Source organism: Symphodus melops (assembly GCF_947650265.1).
Source record: "Symphodus melops genome assembly, chromosome: 19".
Taxonomy (NCBI): Eukaryota; Metazoa; Chordata; class Actinopteri; order Labriformes; family Labridae; genus Symphodus; species Symphodus melops.
Window position 1 is genome coordinate 15642093 of NC_136709.1, and position 21868 is coordinate 15663960.

The 21868-nt window shown below is 39.0% G+C and overlaps 1 protein-coding gene across 1 annotated transcript; it reads left to right on the plus strand.

The window, feature by feature from the left end:
- The first annotated feature begins 812 nt into the window (after positions 1–812).
- On the plus strand, positions 813–21487 carry LOC306840229 (uncharacterized protein). The gene is made up of 3 exons (XM_079369369.1): positions 813–1199; positions 3254–3353; positions 20754–21487. The coding sequence occupies exons 1-3, from the start codon at positions 1092–1094 to the stop codon at positions 20789–20791; spliced, it is 246 nt and encodes an 81-aa protein (XP_079225495.1). The 5' UTR covers positions 813–1091; the 3' UTR covers positions 20792–21487.
- Positions 21488–21868: the final 381 nt, after the last annotated feature.

A 21868-nucleotide genomic window follows, 5' to 3' on the forward strand; every position in this document is an offset into this window, starting at 1 on the left:
TCCTTTATTGCCCAACAAACGGAGAACGTGAGTTGCACATTATCCATTAGCTTCACAGTATCAGTAAAGCAGGATTTTGGCTGGTAAGTCTCATACAAAAAGTCCACCCATGTTTGGATACAAATGCAGATGGGAAAGTTGTCCATATTCTAATAATTGTAAATGTGTCCAGCTCTTGGACAGTGCTGTAGGATCTATATATATAATATATACATCTTTATTTACCTTGACCTGGATGACTGAGAACCTTTACAGATATCTCTACCATAAAACATTGATCTTTAAGGTATGACCAAGAGAGGTACTGATGGTTGGCAAATGTTTGCATATCAGTCACCTCACCTAACTATTAGTTATAATATAAGGTTTTTTTTTTTTTTTTTTTGGTTCTTTACATTAAATTAATTTAATTTTGGAGCTTTTTATCACATAACAAAATACATTTTGTAAATTCCAGTCCGCCAAATGTGGAGTCCAATATAAATATATCTTTACTTATTTATTTATATTTTGTTCAATTGTTTGTCAATTGATAAAAACATATATATAATTAATATTTGGCAAGTTTTCAAAAAATCACGTTCCAGTGTGGGTTTCTAGAGTTTTTCTAAGTCGTAGTCTCCTTGCATCAACCTGCACACTCGCCTGCTGCAGCTGCTTAATGTTTCCCATGAAAAAACCTTTTTGCACCGTAACATACTGGTATGTCAAGGTGGAAATGTATTTCACGCTACTGTAACTTATTTGTACATCCACTTACATGCTTGTTAATCGTGAGAAACGCTACAGTCACCTGAGAGCACTCCGTGAATCCTCTGCAGTTATTTTTTTGATGCAGCGAGGGAGGGGGAGGGGGGGCCGGGCCGGGCCGGGTCGGACCATGCAAAAGCTTTCATGTGATCCATGTGATCCTGCGGGGAGGTGTTTGTCTGAAAAATACTTTTTCCAACAGCCAGCCTATAGCATTTGAAAGCTGACCGTCTCTCTGGCTCCCTCGCGGTGTTCACGGCGTGCCTTTCTCAGTTCACATTTGGGATATTTGCATCAGTTTTGGGTCTCTTCCCGGAGAGTGACGCGCTGCAGCTGCGAGAATGGGAGACGCTCAATCTGCGCAACGGGAGGGCATGAAGGATGAAGCTGGTGAGGAGGAGAGCGGAAAAGTGGATGATGCTCAGGCTGAGACGAGCCCTGAAGACAAGGTATCATCTTATTTCCTCAGATCATGTTTGTTGACATAGCCTACCATGACTCCTATCACGTTTACAGACGAACTTAAAGAGCTGTCACTGTTTTTCTCCTGTGCTATACGGACTTTCAGAAAATGCTTTAAGACGTATTGTTGAGGCTGCATCAATTTTAATAACAGGTAGTCAGTGGTTGTTGTGTATTTAAAGATGTGCTGAGGCGGTTTTTTTGTCAGGGCATTGCAAGAGCTGCTTGCCAAGACATCCATCAACCTCGAGATAAAAACGTAAGCCCTTCTCTTATTTAGAGAAATTGCACTGGACACTGCAAGTATCTAAAACACTAGACTGTTGTGTTTATGGTTTGATAATGTGTTAGCTACCTTGGTTACCAACTTTACTTAGTCTGATTGGAAGTGAATAATGACCTTTCATTCTTAGAGGAACTTAAATAAAGCCCAAGGGAGAGATGGAATTTCCCCACTGCTGCACTCAGCAGAAGGTAACATTGATTATTTGTGTACAACATGATCATCACTGAGTTTGAAGCGGAAGTCAATTTGGCAGCACTGTACTGTTACTATCCAAAAACCTACTTTATGTCTCATGATTTATAACCATGTTTTGTATGTGGAGGGAAAGGGTCAAAGTGTGCCTCTTTATATGCATAAATTTCATTTTTGATAAGTAGGCCTAAAGTTTGGGATGTTGAGTTATTGAGAAAAGAAACATTATTTTTCCCACTGTCAGTCTAAGAGAAGTTTTACTTCACTTTTTAACTGAAGTCATGTATCTTAACTGAATTGCCTGAATTGCACAATAATTGATCCCCAGTAATTTCTTCTTTTTTAAAAAGTCCTCCAAGTGTTTTCTACTTAAACGTGCATGATATTATCCATTAAGGGGCACTCAACCATTTTGGTTCGGGATGAGTGAAAACAAAGCTATGGCTGTTTACAGCCTCTCATATGGGTTATGTGTTTGCATGTTACACACAGATGATTGGAAAATCAGCTGACAGTTATCTTTAATCAAATCATAACCCATTTATTCTGAAGCAAGTGAAATCTGGTTCTTGGGATATTCAGATAATGAGTATTTAGTGCATTTTCCACTGATTTAGTTTATGGTATTATGCATCAAAAAAGGCAGTTGAAAAGGTGGTTGAAAGCTAGAAAAGGCCTGTGCCTAAATCATTCAAGCAATATCACACAAGAGGGAGGGGTATTGTTCTGAATATTAGTTCTGCTGTGATTTGGTCATAAACGTGCAAAAAAAAAGAGTATAACTTTGCTCCACTAAATCAACTACTTCCATCATCTGAAACTGGACTGCTGCAAATCTACTTAAACATTCCCCAAGATTTTGCAACTTTGTTTGTGACCATGGCTACCACAGAGCAGTTACTTAGTTTATGTAAATGTATCTTTATAATTGATCATAACCAGCTAAATACGAGTCTGTTCTTCAGCAATCATTAATCATGGAATGTCTCTTGTCCAACAGAATACTCAGTCACAACTTACTGTTGCATGATGAAAAATAATATTCTTGCTTTTAAGAGTGTGTAACATTGATCTGCATTTCATTAAGTGGCAAAAAAGGGTTCATCAACTATTTATACTATAGTTGATAGACCTGTGTTTCTTGCCCCCCACCCTCCCTATCAGCCAAATCTGGTTCAAGGTTTTGAAATTGGGACAATTAGGGTTGTAAAACTGTAAGATTACTTTCACACCCACCCAAATGTTTCAGACCAGGTTTTTTGTACAGAATAGGACTTTGGAGCCTAATTAATGAAATATGTTAATTCTTTGTTTGCTTCCATTGAACACAATCTTAAGTATTTGACGTTATTCTCCAGCAATAAGTTTACAAATAATTGTTTTTGATGATTCTAACAGTGCTTTTAAAGTGTTTGTGTAATCCATATTGGGAATGGGGTAATGTTTTAAAAAGGGGCTGATTAAAGTTGGGGAATGATTGGATGTCTGTGTTTTGGAGCTTCCACCTAATCTCTGCCAAGTGTAAAGGATCATTGTTGGTTCTTTTTTGTGCTTTTTTTCCAGCCTTTCAAAAACATTGGGCAGATCTCTGAGATCAACGAAAAAGCAGGCAGCTCAATAGCAGAGGTTAATAACCACTGTGAGGATGAGATCGCTACAGACGGTAGGTACTTATGTATGTAGTAATGCTTATTGAAAGTTGTGTATATGCACAACTTGTTTGAATTTAGCTGACAGAATCTCTTCTTTATCATCGTTTTACACCCCCCTGCATGGAAGGTGTTTTTGAATTATTCATTTATTTCCTGGTTTAGCGGTCCTAACACCAGATGAAGAGGTTTCACAAACAGAAAATCCACTTGAAGAAGAAACCCCATCAAAACCCATTGAAAAAAATGAAATTGAATCCTCCAATGAGGCTGATGTTGCTGAAGATGTATCACTAGACATGACAGAAATGGATGCAAAGACAAATGACATCAATGAGGGTTTTAGAAGGTTTTTCAGCAACATTGGTTTGAGATTGTCAATAAAGAGGGGTTCAACTGATTTATTAAGGGATTTGCCAGATGAGACTAATGATGCCAATGCCAATGATGCCAATGATGAACCAAGCGGACAAGAAAACTTTGAAGATTCAGCGGAAGAAATCCAAATGGAAGATGCTGAACAGAATACTGATGTGAATATAGCACAAGTGTCTACTGATAATGACTCCACAGCATGTCCAACCATCACAGATGTTACACCAGAGGATGTTCTAGAAAATGCAGAGGAGAAAGCAACAGAAGCCAAAGAGGATGTTGAATCTGATAATGCTGATGAATCTGCGGTAGAAGAATCACACCAAGATACCACCCCTGAGGAAGAGTCCAACTTAGTATCTCCACCTGAACACGAGGAGGTCGTATCCCCAATTAAAAGATTTTTTACAACTGGAATCTTTTCTGGACTACGAAAAAAAAGGAAAGCTGTAGAAGATGACGTCAATGAGAAAGAAATGGTTGATATGGGAAAAAAGGAAACTGTGGAGTTTGTGGAAGAAACCGAATATAACCAACAAGAAGAAAAAGAAAAAATTGATCCAGGTGTTGAGGCAGCTGTAGTAGATACAGCACATACAGAAAATGAAACCAAGCAGGAAATCCTGACTGTAACATCGGCTAAGAAGGTAGATGAAGGAAAATCACCAACCACAGATCATTCAACTGCTATTGATACTACTATGACTACTGTTTTCCCTGAATCTGAAACTCTGAATTCTCAAGAGAAGGACAAAGTTCAAGCAAGCCCTCTAAAAAGGCTGCTGTCAGGTTCTAGCTTTAAGAAACTCTCCAAAAAGCCAAGAAGTAGGCGGTCCAGTGATTCCAAGCTGTCTGACTCTGGAGAACATGCTGCAGATCAGCTCCTGTCATCGACAGAGTCAACTGAGAATCAGGAAGAAGAGAAATCAACACAGCCCTCCCTAGAGGCAGCAGGACAGGAGGATGGTGCATGGGTGTCCTTCAAAAAACTTTTGACACCTAAAAAGCACACAAGGACGACTTCTTTGAGCAATAAAGAGACAGAATTCCCAGATTCAGTTGAAGAACCAAAACCAACTGATGGAGAGCAAATATCAGATCACAGCACAGAAGAGGGCAAAAAAAGAAAAGACTCATCAGTGTCATGGGAAGCCGTCTTGTGCAGATCTGGGAAGAAGAGAAGCCGAAAAACATCAGACTCTGAGGATGAATCACCTCAGATTGATGATAACAAGCAAGAAGTTGGTTCTAAAAATGGTTCAGAATTACCTGAGGAAAGAGCAAATGAGAAAAAGAATGATGTTTCAGTGTCTTCCCCAAAACAAAGTCCTTCAATAGGCGATGGAGGGTCAACCTGGAAATCATTTAAAAGACTAGTCACTCCTAAAAGGAAGGTCAAGGATGAGGACGAAGGCAAAGACAACATACAATCTGATAGTGAGGTGTCTCAAGATGAGTCTTCCTTTTCAATAAAGAAACTCCTACCTGGACGGAAAAAAAGAAAGTCCACTGAAAAGCAAGACCATGCATCTTCAGATGAGATTGATAAGGATGTACCTTCAGATGATGAAGACTCTGAGACACCAGCTGTGGTTCCAATGTCTGAGTTTGATGCACCACAGTCACTGGTTCAAATACAAACTCAGGTTGATATAGTAAGTCACTTTCCCAAGGAAGTCTCCCAAGACCTCCTTCATCAGATGGCTCAACCAGTCCTACCCTGTGAAAGTCTGCAGAATGAAGGAAAGAAATTGGAAGAAAATGTTGATGCTCTAGATAATGGGACATCTATAATGACTGCTAAAATTGAACAACTGGATGTTTCAGAAATAATCAGTAAACATCAACAACTCAGCGACATTACAGAGGAGGGCATAATTACAGAGACCATGGCCACTCCAGTTTCAATAAATGAGGAGGTAGGTAGAGATGACACTCTAGCAGAGGACTTGTTAGAGATCACATCTGAGGCCATCACTGCACCAGAGCCTGCCTCAGTTACCACACTAGCAGACGAAACAGAGATGATCTCTGCAGTCTCCCAGTTATCCTCAGAGTCATCCAAAACATCAGGAAACACAACACCAGTCCCGGCAGAATATGAGGTCAAGGAAACAGAAAAACTCCTACATCAAGTTGTTGAAAACATCTCCACAAGTCCAATGGCAGTCACAATTTCCTCAGCCCCTCCAAAGTCTGAAAGTATTGTTGGTTCTGTCTTGCATCATATATTCAGAACATTTGTAAAAGAAGACAAGGAGACTACAATTCTGGAAATACACGAAGTGGATGCAGTAAATGACCTTGCAGCTAAAGCCCAAATAGAGAGCATATCAGCTGAAGCTGAACATATCCTAGAAGCGGAAGTTATAACTACAGTTCAAGAAGCTCAATTGGACTCAAGGACAACTAACCTATCACTTGATATTCAAGAACCAGAAGTATTACTCTCTGATGTAAACGATTCTGTGAAGGATATCAAAACTGAGGAAGGTGCATCTACTGGCATGCAGGTGGTCACAGAATGTACTGAGGAAGGTAGTGAAACAATACCTCCTACAGAAGGTAATCTTGAGCCTGAGGATCCTTCAAAAACTTATCATGTTAAAGAAGCAGAAGAATCACAGACAGCACAACAATCACTGTTAGGTCAGCTGATGCGTAGTCTTTTACCACAAAAAAAGGTATTATCAGATGATTTATCACAAAAAGAAACAGTCACAGATGAACCCCAACCAGAAACTGAATTGAAGGTTGAGCCAGAAAGAAAACTACAAGACAAAGGTGCCAAAATTGATGATAATCAAGAACCAGAAGTATTACCCTTTGATGGAGAAGATTCTGTTAAGGACTTCAAAACTAATGAAGGTGTCTCTACTGGCATGCAAGTGGTCCCAGAATGTACAAAGGAAGGTAGTGAAACAATACCTCACACAGAAGGCAGTCTTGAGCCTGAGGATCCTTCAAAAACTGATCACGTTGAAGAACCAGAAGAATCGCAGACAGCACAACAATCACTGTTAGGTCAACTGATGCGTAGTCTTTTACCACAGTCAAAAGTATTATCAGAGGATTTATCACAAAAAGAAACAGTTCCAGATGAACCCCAACCAGAAACTGAAGTGAGGGATGAGTCAGAACAAAACTTGCCAGTTGAAGCTAAACATATCCCAGAAGCTGAAGTTATAACTGCAGTTCAAGAAGCACAATTGGACTCAAAGACAACTAATCTATCGTTTGAAAAAGTACTACTTGAGGGTATCACAGCATTGCAAATAGTTAGAGATGAATCCCAACAAGAAACTGAAGTGAGACTGAAGAAAGAAGGAAGACTACAAGCCAAAGGTGCCAAAATTGATGACAATCAAGAACCAGAAGTATTACTCTCTGATGTAGACGATTCTGTTAAGGACTTCAAAACTGAGGAAGGGTCATCGACTGGCATGCAGGTGCTCACAGAATGTACTGAGGAAAGTAGTGAAACAATACCTCATACAAAAGGCAGTCTTGAGTCTGAGGATCCTTCAAAAACTGATCATGTTGAAGAACCAGAAGAATCACAGACAGCACAAGAATCACTGTTTGGTCAACTGATGCATCGTCTTTTACCACAAAAACAAGTATTATCAGATGATTTATCACAAAAAGAAACAGTCACAGATGAACCCCAACCAGAAACTGAAGGAAAGGATGAGTCAGAAGAAAACTTACCAGTTAATGCTAAACATATTCCAGAAGCTGAAGTTATAACTACAGTTCAAGAAGCACAATTGGACTCAATGACAACTAACCTATCACTTGAAAAAGTAATAGTGGAGGATATCACAGGCTTGGAAACAGTCAGAGAAAAACCACAAAATGTACCTGAATGGAGGATTGAACCAGAAGAAAAACTACAAATTAAAGGTGCACAAATTGATGATATTGAAGAACCAGAAGTATTTCCCTCTGATGTAAAAGATTCTGTGAAGGATATCAAAATTGAGGAAGGTTCATCGACTGACATGCAGGTGGTCACAGAATGTACAGAGGACGGTAATGAAATAATACCTCACACAGAAGGCAGTCTTGAGCTTGAGGATACTTCAAGAACTGATTACGTTGAAGAATCAGAAGAATTGCAGACACCACAACAATCACTGTTAGGTCAACTGATGCGTAGTCTTTTACCACAAAAAAAAGTATTATCAGATGATTTATCACAAAAAGAAACAGTTCCAGATGAACCCCAAAAAGAAAGAGAAGTGAGGGATGATTCAGAAGAAAATTTGTCAGTTGAAGCTGAACATATTCCAGAAGCTGAAGTTATAACTGCAGTTCAAGAAGCACAATTGGACTCAAAGACAACTAACCTATCATTTGAAAAAGTACTACTTGAGGATATTACAGCATTGGAAACAGTTAGAGATGAACCCCAACAAGAAACTGAAGTGAGACTGAAGAAAGAAGGAAAACTACAAGCCAAAGGTGCCAAAATTGATGACAATCAAGAACCAGAAGTATTACTCTCTGATGTAGACGATTCTGTTAAGGATTTCAAAACTGAGGAAGGGTCATCAACTGGCATGCAGGTGGTCACAGAATGTACAGAGGAAAGTAGTGAAACAATACCTCATACAAAAGGCAGTCTTGAGTCTCAGGATCCTTCAAAAACTGATCATGTTGAAGAACCAGAAGAATCGCAGACAGCACAAGAATCACTGTTTGGTCAACTGATACGTAGTCTTTTACCACAAAAAAAAGTATTATCAGATGATTTATCACAAAAAGAAACAGTCACAGATGAACCCCAACCAGAAACTGAAGGAAAGGATGAGTCAGAAGAAAACTTACCAGTTAATGCTAAACATATTCCAGAAGCTGAAGTTATAACTACAGTTCAAGAAGCACAATTGGACTCAATGACAACTAACCTATCACTTGAAAAAGTAATAGTGGAGGATATCACAGGCTTGGAAACAGTCAGAGAAAAACCACAAAATGTACCTGAATGGAGGATTGAACCAGAAGAAAAACTACAAGTCAAAGGTGCACAAATTGATGATACTGAAGAACCAGAAGTATTTCCCTCTGATATAAAAGATTCTGTGAGGGACATCAAAACTGAGGAAGGTTCATCTACTGGCATGCAGGTGGTCCCAGAATGTACTGAGGAAGGTCGTCAAACAATACCTCATACAGAAGGCAGTCTTGAGCCTAAGGATCCTTTAAAAATGGATCACGTTGAAGAACCAGAAGAATCGCAGACAGCACAACGATCCCTGTTAGGTCAACTGATGCGTAGTCTTTTACCACAAAAAAAATTGTTATCAGATGAGTTATCACGAAACGAAACAGTTCCAGAAGAACCCCAACAAGAAACAGAAGGGAGGGATGAGTCAGCTGAAAACTTACCAGTTGAAGCTGAACATATTCCAGAAGCTGAAGTTAAAATAACAGTTCAAGAAGTGCAAGTGGACTCAATGACAACTAACCTATCACTGGAAAAAATAATAGTGGAGGATATCACAGCATTGGAAACAGTTAGAGACGAACCCCAACAAGAAACTGAAGTGAGGCTGAAGCCAGAAGGAAAACTACAAGCCAAAGGTGCTGAAACTGATGAGAATCAAGAACCAGAAGTATTAATTTCTTCTGTAGAAGATTCTTTTAAGGACTTAAAAACTGAGGAAGGTGCATCTACAGACATGCAAGTGGTCACAGAATGTACTGAGGAAGGTAGTGAAACAATACCTCATACAGAAGGCAGTCTTGAGCCTGAGGATCCTTCAAAAACTGATCATATTGAAGAACCACAAGAATCACAGACAGCACAAGAATCACTGTTTGGTCAACTGATACATAGTCTTTTACCACAAAAAAAAGTATTATCAGATGATTTATCACAAAAAGAAACAGTCACAGGTGAACCCCAACCAGAAACTGAAGGAAAGGATGAGTCAGAAGAAAACTTACCAGTTAATGCTAAACATATTCCAGAAGCTGAAGTTATAACTACAGTTCAAGAAGCACAATTGGACTCAATGACAACTAACCTATCACTTGAAAAAGTAATAGTGGAGGATATCACAGGCTTGGAAACAGTCAGAGAAAAACCACAAAATGTACCTGAATGGAGGATTGAACCAGAAGAAAAACTACAAGCCAAAGGTGCTGAAACTGATGATATTGAAGAACCAGAAGTATTTTCCTCCGATGTAAAAGATTCTGTTAAGGATATCAAAACTGAGGAAGGTTCATCTACTGGCATGCAGGTGGTCACAGAATATACAGAGGAAGGTAGTGAAACAATACCTCATACAGAAGGCAGTCTTGAGCCTGAGGATCCTTCAAAAACTGATCACGTTGAAGAACCAGAAGAATCGCAGACAGCACAACAATCCGTGTTAAGTCAACTGATGCATCGTCTTTTACCACAGTCAAAAGTATTATCAGAGGATTCATCACAAAAAGAAACAATTCCAGGTGAGCCCCAACCAGAAACTGAAGTGAGGGATGAGTCAGCTGAAAACTTGCCAGTTGAAGCTCAACATATTCCAGAAGCTGAAATTATAACTAGAGTTCAAGAAGGACAATTGGACTCAATGACAACTAACCTATCACTTGAGAAGGTTATAGTGGAGGATATCACAGCGTTGGAAACAGTTAAAGACAAACCACAAAATGAAACTGAATTGAGGGTTGAGCCAGAAGGAAAACTACAATCCAAAGGTGCTGAAACTGATGATAATCAAGAACCAGAAGTATTGCCCTCTGATGTTGAAGATTCTGTAAAGGACTTAAAAACTGAGAAAGGTGCATCTACAGACATGCAAGTGCTCACAGAATGTACAGAGGAAGGTAGTGAAACAATACCTCATACAAAAGGCAGTCTTGAGCCTGAGGATACTTCAAAAACTGATTATATTGAAGAACCACAAGAATCACAGACAGCACAAGAATCCCTGTTTGGTCAACTGATGCATCGTCTTTTACCACAAAAAAAAGTATTATCAGATGATTTATCACAAAAAGAAACAGTCACAGATGACCCCCAACCAGAAACTGAAGCGAAGGATGAGTCAGAAGAAAACTTACCAGTTGAATCTAAACATATTCCAGAAGCTGAAGTTTTACCTATAGTTCAAGAAGAACAATTGGACTCAATGACGACTAACCTATCACTGGAAAAGTTAATTGTGGAGGATATCACAGAATTGGAGACAGTTAAAGATGAACCACAAAATGTACCTGAATTGAGAATTGAACCAGAAGAAAAACTACAAGCCAAAGGTGCTGAAACTGATGATATTGAAGAACCAGAAGTATTTTCCTCTGATGTAAAAGATTCTGTTAAGGATATCAAAACTGAGGAAGGTTCATCTACTGGCATGCAGGTGGTCACAGAATATACAGAGGAAGGTAGTGAAACAATACCTCATACAGAAGGCAGTCTTGAGCCTGAGGATCCTTCAAAAACTCTTCACGTTGAAGAATCAGAAAAATCGCTGACAGCACAACAATCCTTGTTAAGTCAACTGATATGTAGTCTTTTACCACAAACAAAAGTATTATCAGAGGATTTATTACAAAAAGAAACAATTCCAGGTGAGCCCCAACCAGAAACTGAAGTGAGGGATGAGTCAGCTGAAAACTTACCAGTTGAAGCTGAACATATTCCAGAAGCTGAAGTTATAACTACAGTTCAAGAAGCACAATTGGACTCAATGACAACTAACCTATCATTTGAAAAAGTAATAGTGGAGGATATCACAGCATTGGAAACAGTTAAAGATGAACCACAAAATGAAACTGAATTGAGGGTTGAGCCAGAAGGAAAACCACAATCCAAAGGTGCTGAAACTGATGATAATCAAGAACCAGAAGTATTGCCCTCTGATGTAGAAGATTCTGTAAAGGACTTCAAAACTAATGAAGGTGTCTCTACTGGCATGCAGGTGGTCACAGAATGTACAGAGGAAGGTAGTGACACAATACCTCACACAGAAGGCAGTCTTGAGCCTGAGGATCCTTCAAAAACAGATCACTTTGAAGAACCAGAAGAATCACAGACAGCACAAGAATCACTATTAGGTCAGCCGATGCATAGTCTTTTACCACAAAAACAAGTATTATCTGATGATTTATCACAAAAAGAAACAGTCACAGATGAACCCCAACCAGAAACTGAATTGAAGGTTGAGCCAGAAAGAAAACTACAAGACAAAGGTGCCAAAATTGATGATAATCAAGAACCAGAAGTATTACCCTTTGATGGAGAAGATTCTGTTAAGGACTTCAAAACTAATGAAGGTGTCTCTACTGGCATGCAAGTGGTCCCAGAATGTACAAAGGAAGGTAGTGAAACAATACCTCACACAGAAGGCAGTCTTGAGCCTGAGGATCCTTCAAAAACTGATCACGTTGAAGAACCAGAAGAATCGCAGACAGCACAACAATCACTGTTAGGTCAACTGATGCGTAGTCTTTTACCACAGTCAAAAGTATTATCAGAGGATTTATCACAAAAAGAAACAGTCACAGATGACCCCCAACCAGAAACTGAAGCGAAGGATGAGTCAGAAGAAAACTTACCAGTTGAATCTAAACATATTCCAGAAGCTGAAGTTTTACCTATAGTTCAAGAAGAACAATTGGACTCAATGACGACTAACCTATCACTGGAAAAGTTAATTGTGGAGGATATCACAGAATTGGAGACAGTTAAAGATGAACCACAAAATGTACCTGAATTGAGAATTGAACCAGAAGAAAAACTACAAGCCAAAGGTGCTGAAACTGATGATATTGAAGAACCAGAAGTATTTTCCTCTGATGTAAAAGATTCTGTTAAGGATATCAAAACTGAGGAAGGTTCATCTACTGGCATGCAGGTGGTCACAGAATATACAGAGGAAGGTAGTGAAACAATACCTCATACAGAAGGCAGTCTTGAGCCTGAGGATCCTTCAAAAACTCTTCACGTTGAAGAATCAGAAAAATCGCTGACAGCACAACAATCCTTGTTAAGTCAACTGATATGTAGTCTTTTACCACAAACAAAAGTATTATCAGAGGATTTATTACAAAAAGAAACAATTCCAGGTGAGCCCCAACCAGAAACTGAAGTGAGGGATGAGTCAGCTGAAAACTTACCAGTTGAAGCTGAACATATTCCAGAAGCTGAAGTTATAACTACAGTTCAAGAAGCACAATTGGACTCAATGACAACTAACCTATCATTTGAAAAAGTAATAGTGGAGGATATCACAGCATTGGAAACAGTTAAAGATGAACCACAAAATGAAACTGAATTGAGGGTTGAGCCAGAAGGAAAACCACAATCCAAAGGTGCTGAAACTGATGATAATCAAGAACCAGAAGTATTGCCCTCTGATGTAGAAGATTCTGTAAAGGACTTCAAAACTAATGAAGGTGTCTCTACTGGCATGCAGGTGGTCACAGAATGTACAGAGGAAGGTAGTGACACAATACCTCACACAGAAGGCAGTCTTGAGCCTGAGGATCCTTCAAAAACAGATCACTTTGAAGAACCAGAAGAATCACAGACAGCACAAGAATCACTATTAGGTCAGCCGATGCATAGTCTTTTACCACAAAAACAAGTATTATCTGATGATTTATCACAAAAAGAAACAGTCACAGATGAACCCCAACCAGAAACTGAAGTGAAGGATGAGTCAGAAGAAAACTTACCAACTGAAGAAAAAGCTACCGTCGCAAATAGCCAATCAGATGAAAAAGTAATGCTGAAGGATATCACATTAATGGAAACAGTTTGTGATGAACTGCAAAAGGAAACTGCATTGATGGTTGAGCCAAAAGCAAAACTACAAGTCAACATTCCGAAAACTGATGATGTTCAAGAATCAGAAGATGTTCCTTGTGAAATAGAAGATTCTGTGATGGACACCAAAACGGAGGGAGGTGCACCTAATCACATGCAAGTGGTCGAAGAATGTACTGAGGAAGCTAGTGCCAATACTCTCAATACAATTACCCAGAAAGAAGACAATCTGGAGCCTGTAGATTCTTTAAAAACTGATTTTGCCGAAGAACCAGAAGTACAAGAATCACTTCTTGGTCTTCTGATGAATAGCCTTTTACCAAATAAAGTATTATCAGATGTTTTGTCACCAAAAGAAAAGGTCACAAATGAACCCCAATCAAGAACTGAAGAAATGGATGATCCAGAAAAAAATGTACCAGTTGAAGCTGTAACAACTGAATATGTACAAGAACCAGAAGTGTTACCATCAGGCATAGAGGAGACTGTGAAGGAAAACAGAACTAAGGAAGGCTCATTGACTGATCTTCTTGTGATCACAGAAAGTACTGAGATGGGTAAGGCAACATTACCTCTCAGTGAAGGAGCTCTTGAGCCAGTAGATCATTCTAAAACGGAATGGGTTCAAGAACCAGAACAATTACAGGCAGAACAACCATCAAGATTAGATTCAAAGGCAGGAAGCCCACTGATTGAACACATATTATCTGACGACATCACAGCAGTGGCACCATTTACAGAGGTACACACTCTGAAAGCTGATGTGACAATGGAGCTAGAGGAAGAACAACCAGTTGAGACTTCTGAAACTGAATTTGTTCAGGAACAGGAAGTATTACCACCTGATGCCAAAGATAATGCAAAGAAGACCAAACCTGAGGAACACACATCAATGTGCATATATGTAGTTACTGAAACTACTGTTCCAACACCAGATGCTGACAATACCATTGTCTCAGTCACAGATACAATTGAGAGGGAAGTTGTGGCACAATTTGATAAAGCTGCAGAGAAATCATATGGCCATATGGTCATTGAACAGGAAGTTAGCATTCCTGAGGTTACAGAAGAGTTACAAGCAATACCCCAAGTTCATGTATCATCTGTTGATGACGAATCAAAACTTGTTCAGGTCCAAGAAGAGACCATAATTCCTGAGGAAATCCAAGATCCTGCTGTAGACAATGCTAAAATGCAAGATGAATTCAAACATGAAGTGCACCTCAGTGCAGTTCAAGTCAGTGTTGAAAAGGAAAAGGAAAGTGAACTTTCAAGCACTGCGATAAATAATGCCGCACTTCAGCATGCCAAAGTGACACAAGTAGCCACATGTGATATGAAAAAGGTCTCAGCTCCAATACCTGATCTTTTGCCAGACAAAACATTGTACATTACTGAACCCCTGATTGACAGAGTGGCAAGTCAGGAAGTGTTTGGGGGCGCCAAAACTACTAAGCCTTCGGTAAAAGATGACACTGTGACAGCAGAGCAATACACTGTGATCCAGAGTGTGCATGTGCCATCAGAGTTTGACGGCAACCATAAAATTCAAATGCAGGTGGTTGATGCCGATCTCAAATCAGCTGGGACAATTGTGGACAATGTACTGGATGTAGGGGTAACAGAAACAAAAGAAGTCACAGATTATTGTCCAGACACAATGAAAACAGTAGAAAATTTCTTTGCAACTCCAGAAATTGAAAAGGAATTTACCCATGAGGAAACCAAGATAAATGTTCAAGTTATTCCATGTGTCCCAGAGAAGGTATCTGAATCAGCGGTTACCATCTTGGAACAAGCTATTATAAAACAGCCAGATGCTTTAACTGCAATGAGCGACTTGGCTGCAAGTGAATCAAATCAAATAGGGAATCAAAAAGTTATAAAGGATGGTACTGGAACATTGACAGAAAAAGATGAAAAATCTTTTGTCCTCATTGATGACTCTGCAATTGCACAGCAAGTGTCTGTTGATCTCACAAACCCCCAAGATTTACCATTTGGTTTAAATGTCTCCATCGGCAGTCACAAAGAGAAACTACAGCAAACTAAAGCCAAACAGTCAACATCAGAAGCAGGTGTCATAGTACGAGAGGTCAAAGCATTACCAGAGGACTCAGATGTGGAAGAAGAATCAGTGCAAACTGTAAAGCCAATTATTCCAACACAGAGTACTGGGAGTGAGAAACAGATTAATTCAACTGAGGCCAATGTTCCAGCAAAAGAAATCACAGGACCAGACTCCCTCTTGGTTTTAACAGAAAGGGCTGTGATTACAACTCAACCTGTTCCGTTGGATGTTGCCATTGAAACAGAACAACTAGTAACAAAATCACAAACTCCCCAATCCCCAACAAAAATAATGGACTGTACTGAACCAGTGAAACAAATGGATGTTTTGGAGGATGGATCTCAAGAAATAGAGGCATTGGAACCTGTGATGCCAATTATTGTAACACAAAGTTATGATTCTCCGACACAGACCAAAGCAACTAAGGTCAATGAACAGCCTACAGAAAACACAAAACCAACAGCAAACTTTGTTTTAATTGAAAGAGCCTTGATCATGACTCATCCTCAGATCTTGGAAGTTGGCATGCATTTTTTAAAAACAGTGGAAAGAGTAACAAAAACATCAGATTTCCCACCATCAACAACAGACAGGACCGAAACTGAGGCAGAGACGGACGTGTCAGTGGTAGAATTTCAAGCACTTAAAGAAACTGAACCTGCAAAGACAGTTATTCCACCAGAAAGAGAGATCAAAGAACAGACTGAGCCATCCGAGGTCAATAATCAGTCAACAGAAATAACAGAAGCAGTAACAATCTTAGAGCCAACTAAAATAGGTGATATAGCTACTCATCCTGAACTAGTGGGAGAAGCATTACCATCTGATGCAGAAGATACCGTGAAGGACACACAAAATGAGGAAGCTGCGTCTATTGACACAAATGTGATCAAAGAAAGTTTTAAGGAAAGTGCAACAATACCTCTTATTGACGATAGTCTCAAGCATGAGGATTCTTCAAAACCTGAACACGTTCAAGAACCAGAAGTCAAAGAATCACTGTTAGGTTTACAGGTGCATAACCTTCTACCACATAAAAAGGAATCTTCAGAGGGTTTTTCAGAAAAAGAAACAGTTACAGATGAATGCCAACAAAAAACTGAAGTCAGGGATGAGTCAGAAGAACTCTTGGGTGTTGGCATACACTCAACAGAAGTAGTACAAATGGTAGAAAAAACAATAGGTTCTGCACCAACAACAACAGACATAATTGAAACTTCAAAACAAACAGATGTGATCCAGGTTGGATTTGTAGCAGTAGAAGCAGTGGAGCCTGTGACAACCATGAATATAACACAAAGTAATGAGAACCAGGAACAGATTGAGCCAACTGAGGTCAATGATCAGCCAAAAGAAATAACCGAACCAGTGGCAAACCTAGTTTATAGAGCTTTGATCACGACTCAACCTGAACTCTTGGATGTTGGCATGCATTTAGTCAAAACAGTTGAACAAGTAGCTAGAGCATCCAATTCCCCACCCTTAACAAATAGGACTGAAACTGAGAAAAAAGCAGAATTGTCAGTGGTAGGATTTCAAGAACTTAATGAAACTGAACCTGCAAAGACAGTTATTTTACCAGAGAGAGAGATCCAGGAACAGATTGAGCCACCCGAGGTCAATAATCAGTCAACAGAAATAAGAGAACCAGCAACAATCTCAGAGTCAACTGAAAGAGCGGTTATAACTACTCATCCTGAACTCTTGGGAGAAGTATTACAATTTGATGCAGAAGATACTGTGAAGGACACAACAAATGAAGAAGCAGTGTCTATTGACACAAATGTGGTCAAAGAAAGTACTAAGGAAAGAACAACAAAATATCTCACTGAAGGCAGTCTTGAGCCTGAGGATCCTTCAAAAACTGAAAATGTTCATGAACCAGAAGTAAAAGAATCACAGTTAGGTCTACTGATGCATAACCTTCTACCACAGAAAAAGGAATCATCAGCAGATTTTTCAGAAAAACAAACAGATACAGATGACCACCAACCAAAAACTGATCTGAGGGATGAGCCAGAAGAACTCTTGGGTGTTGGCATGCACCCAACTAAAGTAGTAGAACTGGTAGAAGCAATAACAGGTTCTGCACCAGCAACAACAGACAGGACTGAAACTGAGAGAGAGATGGATGTGTCAGCGGTAGGATTTCAAGAAGTTAAAGAAATTGAACCTGCAAAGACAGTTATTTTACCAGAAAGAAAGATCCAGGAACAGATTGAGCCATCTGAAGTCAATAATCAGTCAACAGAAATAACAGAAGCAGCAAAAATCTCAGAGTCAACTGAAAGAGCTGTTATAACTACTCATCCTGAACTCTTGGGAGAAGTATTACAATTTGATGCAGAAGATACTGTGAAGGACACTAAAAATGAGGAAGCAGCATCTATTGACACAAATCAAAGACTTAAAGAAAGTACGAAGGAAAGTGCAACCATACTTCAAAATGAAGACAGTCTTGAGCCTGAGGATCCTTCAAAAACTGAAAATGTTCAAGAACCAGAAGTCAAAGAATCATTGTTAGGTCTACTGGTGCGTAACCTTCTACCACAGAAAAAGGAATCATCAGAGGATTTTTCAGAAAAAGAAACAGATATAGATGAATACCAACCAAAAACTGAAGTGACGGATGAGCCAGATGAACTCTTGGGTGTTGGCATACACCCAACTGAAGTAGTAGAACTGGTAGAAGCAACAACAGACCAGGAACAGATTAAGCCAACTGAGGTCAACATTCAACCTATAGAAATCAGTGAACCACTGGCAAACCTAGCTGAAAGAGCCCTGATAACGACTCAACCTGAACTGTCAGATGTTAGCATGCATCTAATCAAAACAGTTGAACAAGCAACACAAGCATCAGATTCCCCACCATCAACAGCAGACAGGACTGAAACTCAGAAAGAGAGAGATGCATCAGTGGTAGGATTTCAAGACATTAAAGAAACTGAACCTGCAAAGACAGTTATTTCACCAGAAAGAAAGATCCAGGAACAGATTGAGCCATCTGAGGTCAATAAGCAGTCAACAGAAATAACAGAAGCAGCAAAAATCTCAGAGTCAACTGAAAGAGCTGTTATAACTACTCATCCTGAACTCTTGGGAGAAGTATTACAATTTGATGCAGAAGATACTGTGAAGGACACTAAAAATGAGGAAGCAGCATCTATTGACACAAATCAAAGACTTAAAGAAAGTATGAAGGAAAGTGCAACCATACTTCAAAATGAAGACAGTCTTGAGCCTGAGGATCCTTCAAAAACTGAAAATGTTCAAGAACCACAAGTCAAAGAATCATTGTTAGGTCTACTGGTGCGTAACCTTCTACCACAGAAAAAGGAATCATCAGAGGATTTTTCCGAAAAAAAAGCAGTTACAGATGAATGCCAACCAAAAACTGAAGTGACGGATGAGCCAGATGAACTCTTGGGTGTTGGCATACACCCAACTGAAGTAGTAGAACTGGTAGAAAAAACAACAGATTCTGCAACAACAGACCAGGAACTGATTGAGCAAACTGAGGTCAACATTCAACCAATAGAAATAACCGAACCAGTGGCAAACCTAGTTGAAAGAGCCTTGATCATGACTCAACCTGAACTCTCAGATGTTAGCATGCATTTAATCAAAACAGTTGAACAAGTAGCAAGAGCATCAGATTCCCCACCATCAACAGCAGACAGGACTGAAACTCAGAAAGAGACAGATGCATCAGCGGTAGGATTTCAAGAACTTAAAGAAATTGAACCTGCAAAGACAGTTATTTTACCAGAAAGAAAGATCCAGGAACAGATTGAGCCATCTGAAGTCAATAATCAGTCAACAGAAACAACAGAAGCAGCAAAAATCTCAGAGTCAACTGAAAGAGCTGTTGTAACTACTCATCCTGAACTCTTGGGAGAAGTATTACAATTTGATGCAGAAGATACTGTGAAGGACACAACAAATGAAGAAGCAGTGTCTATTGACACACATGTGGTCAAAGAATGTACTAAGGAAAGAACAACAATACATCTCACTGAAGGCATTCTTGAGCCTGAGGATCCTTCAAAAACTGAAAATGTTCATGAACCAGAAGTAAAAGAATCATTGTTAGGTCTACTGGTGCGTAACCTTCTACCACAGAAAAAGGAATCATCAGAGGATTTTTCAGAAAAAGAAGCAGTTACAGATGAATGCCAACCAAAAACTGAAGTGAGGGATGAGCCAGAAGAACTCCTGGGTGTTGGCATACGCCCAACTGAAGTAGTAGAACTGGTAGAAAAAACAATTGGGGTCAATTATCTGCCAATAGAAATCAGTGAACCAGTGACAAACCTAGTTGAAAGGGCCTTGATCACGACTCAACCTGAACTCTCAGATGTTAGCATGCATCTAATTGAAACTAAATCCTTGTTAGAGACCAATGTGTCAAAAGTTGTAATTCACGTAGAAGAGGCAGTAGAATCTGAAATGGCAATAAATTCAACACAAAGGGCCGAGAGCCAGGAAGACCCAGAGTTAACTGAAACTGAAGCTCAAGCAACAGAAGTAACAGAACCAACTGTAAACATTGTGATACCAGCTGTGGTAACAACTAATCCTGCACTGTTGGATAATGGTATACACCCAGCAGCAACAGTAGAGCTAGTGTCTAATGTGCAGGCAAACGAATTGATGCAATCTGCAAGTCAAACAGAGGAAAGAAAAGTGTTCCGAGGTGAACCAGTTCACTCTGAAGACTGTGATCAAGAAACAAAAGCTAATGTTAATAATACAGAGGAGGAGAATGATCAGGATGTGTGGATGGATGCTGAGGAAGTAATTTACAACCAAGAAGGAACAGAGGTGTCCCCTTTAGAGGTTGAGGAACCGGAGGAGGAGCCTGAACCAGAGGTTGTGCATGAGGAACCGGCAAGACTTGAAGAAAGTGTATTAGCATTTAATATCAGCACAGAGGAAGAAGAAAGTCAACATAAAGGGTACAAAAGAGGAGAAACATGTGAAATTGAAAGTGAAGGTGAAGATTTTGCTATTGCACTTGAACATCAGGAATATGCAACTACAAGCATCACTACCTTAGAGTGGGATTAACTTCACTGAGCATGAGACTTACTGGTAAGCCTCTATCTTTTATTTTAAACATGCATCCCAGTCACATGACAATCAAAATGAATAATATGCTGCATTGTTTTCCTTTAGGGTTGGACAATCAAAAAGGAATTCACGCAAACATGTAAAAGTGTGTGTTTCAACAAGCCATTAAGAAGTTGACGGACAGAGAGAACTACAGGAAACCGCTTTTGTCAGGGTTTAACCACAATACGTTGGTATTTAATACGTTGAAAATGGTCTTGATTTATTGAATTATTTTATGATAAATATTAGCTGTGTGATTAAGAAGAAAGATGTTGAAAGAGCATCAACTTTGAAGACTTCGTTTGCTATATAATGGAGCTTTACTACTATTCACGACATCTTTTCAATCATAAATTGTTTGTGCAAAGTTATGTCTTCATCTTTCTTTGAATAGGTCAAGAAAATAAGGTCACATATTATGTTCCTTTTACTACCATTACATTTCTTTTAGAGTTAAATACAACTTTACAGCACCAATCTGAAATATATAAATATTTGTTCAACATTTTTTCATTCTACAAGTACATCACAACCTGTACTATACATCATCTGCATACATCATGCAGTATAAGTTAAATCTTTTCACTTAAAGACATATTTTTATGGGATCTTTGTAGAAAAACCAACATGTAGATCTGAATGCAACTGTCTATTATCTTGTACATAGTGACTGTTGTAATGCTTATTAAAAGCTGCAGTTGTTTTGAATCTGCATATTTTTACAGTGACAACTTTCAAAATAAGACCATGACACATCTTTGTTCTTAATTTATACATCTGATTTGAACTTCAAATAATCTACACGTTATCCTTGTTAAAAATGCTATCAGCAGAGCCTTAAACTTCATGGCATCAGTAATTGCCCTGTTTTGCTGTTTTTATGTAAGCTTCGGCAAGCTTGCATTGTCAAATGATACAGTAGGCCACATAATGAAAGTGTTTTGTAAGAGAGAAAAAATGGAATGAGACTATGAAAGGATGTTTTTCTTCTTTGGATTTTTCCTAATATACTGACTTTTATGGAAAACTTATATCTGATCTGTTGTGTATATGTTTATTAACGACTAAATGCAAAATAAACCCATGTTTATATATTTACATAATTATGCAGTATAATAGAGTTTTATTTAAATAAATGAATGCCTCTAAAACGTCCAGTATTTTCTTGTATTGCAAAT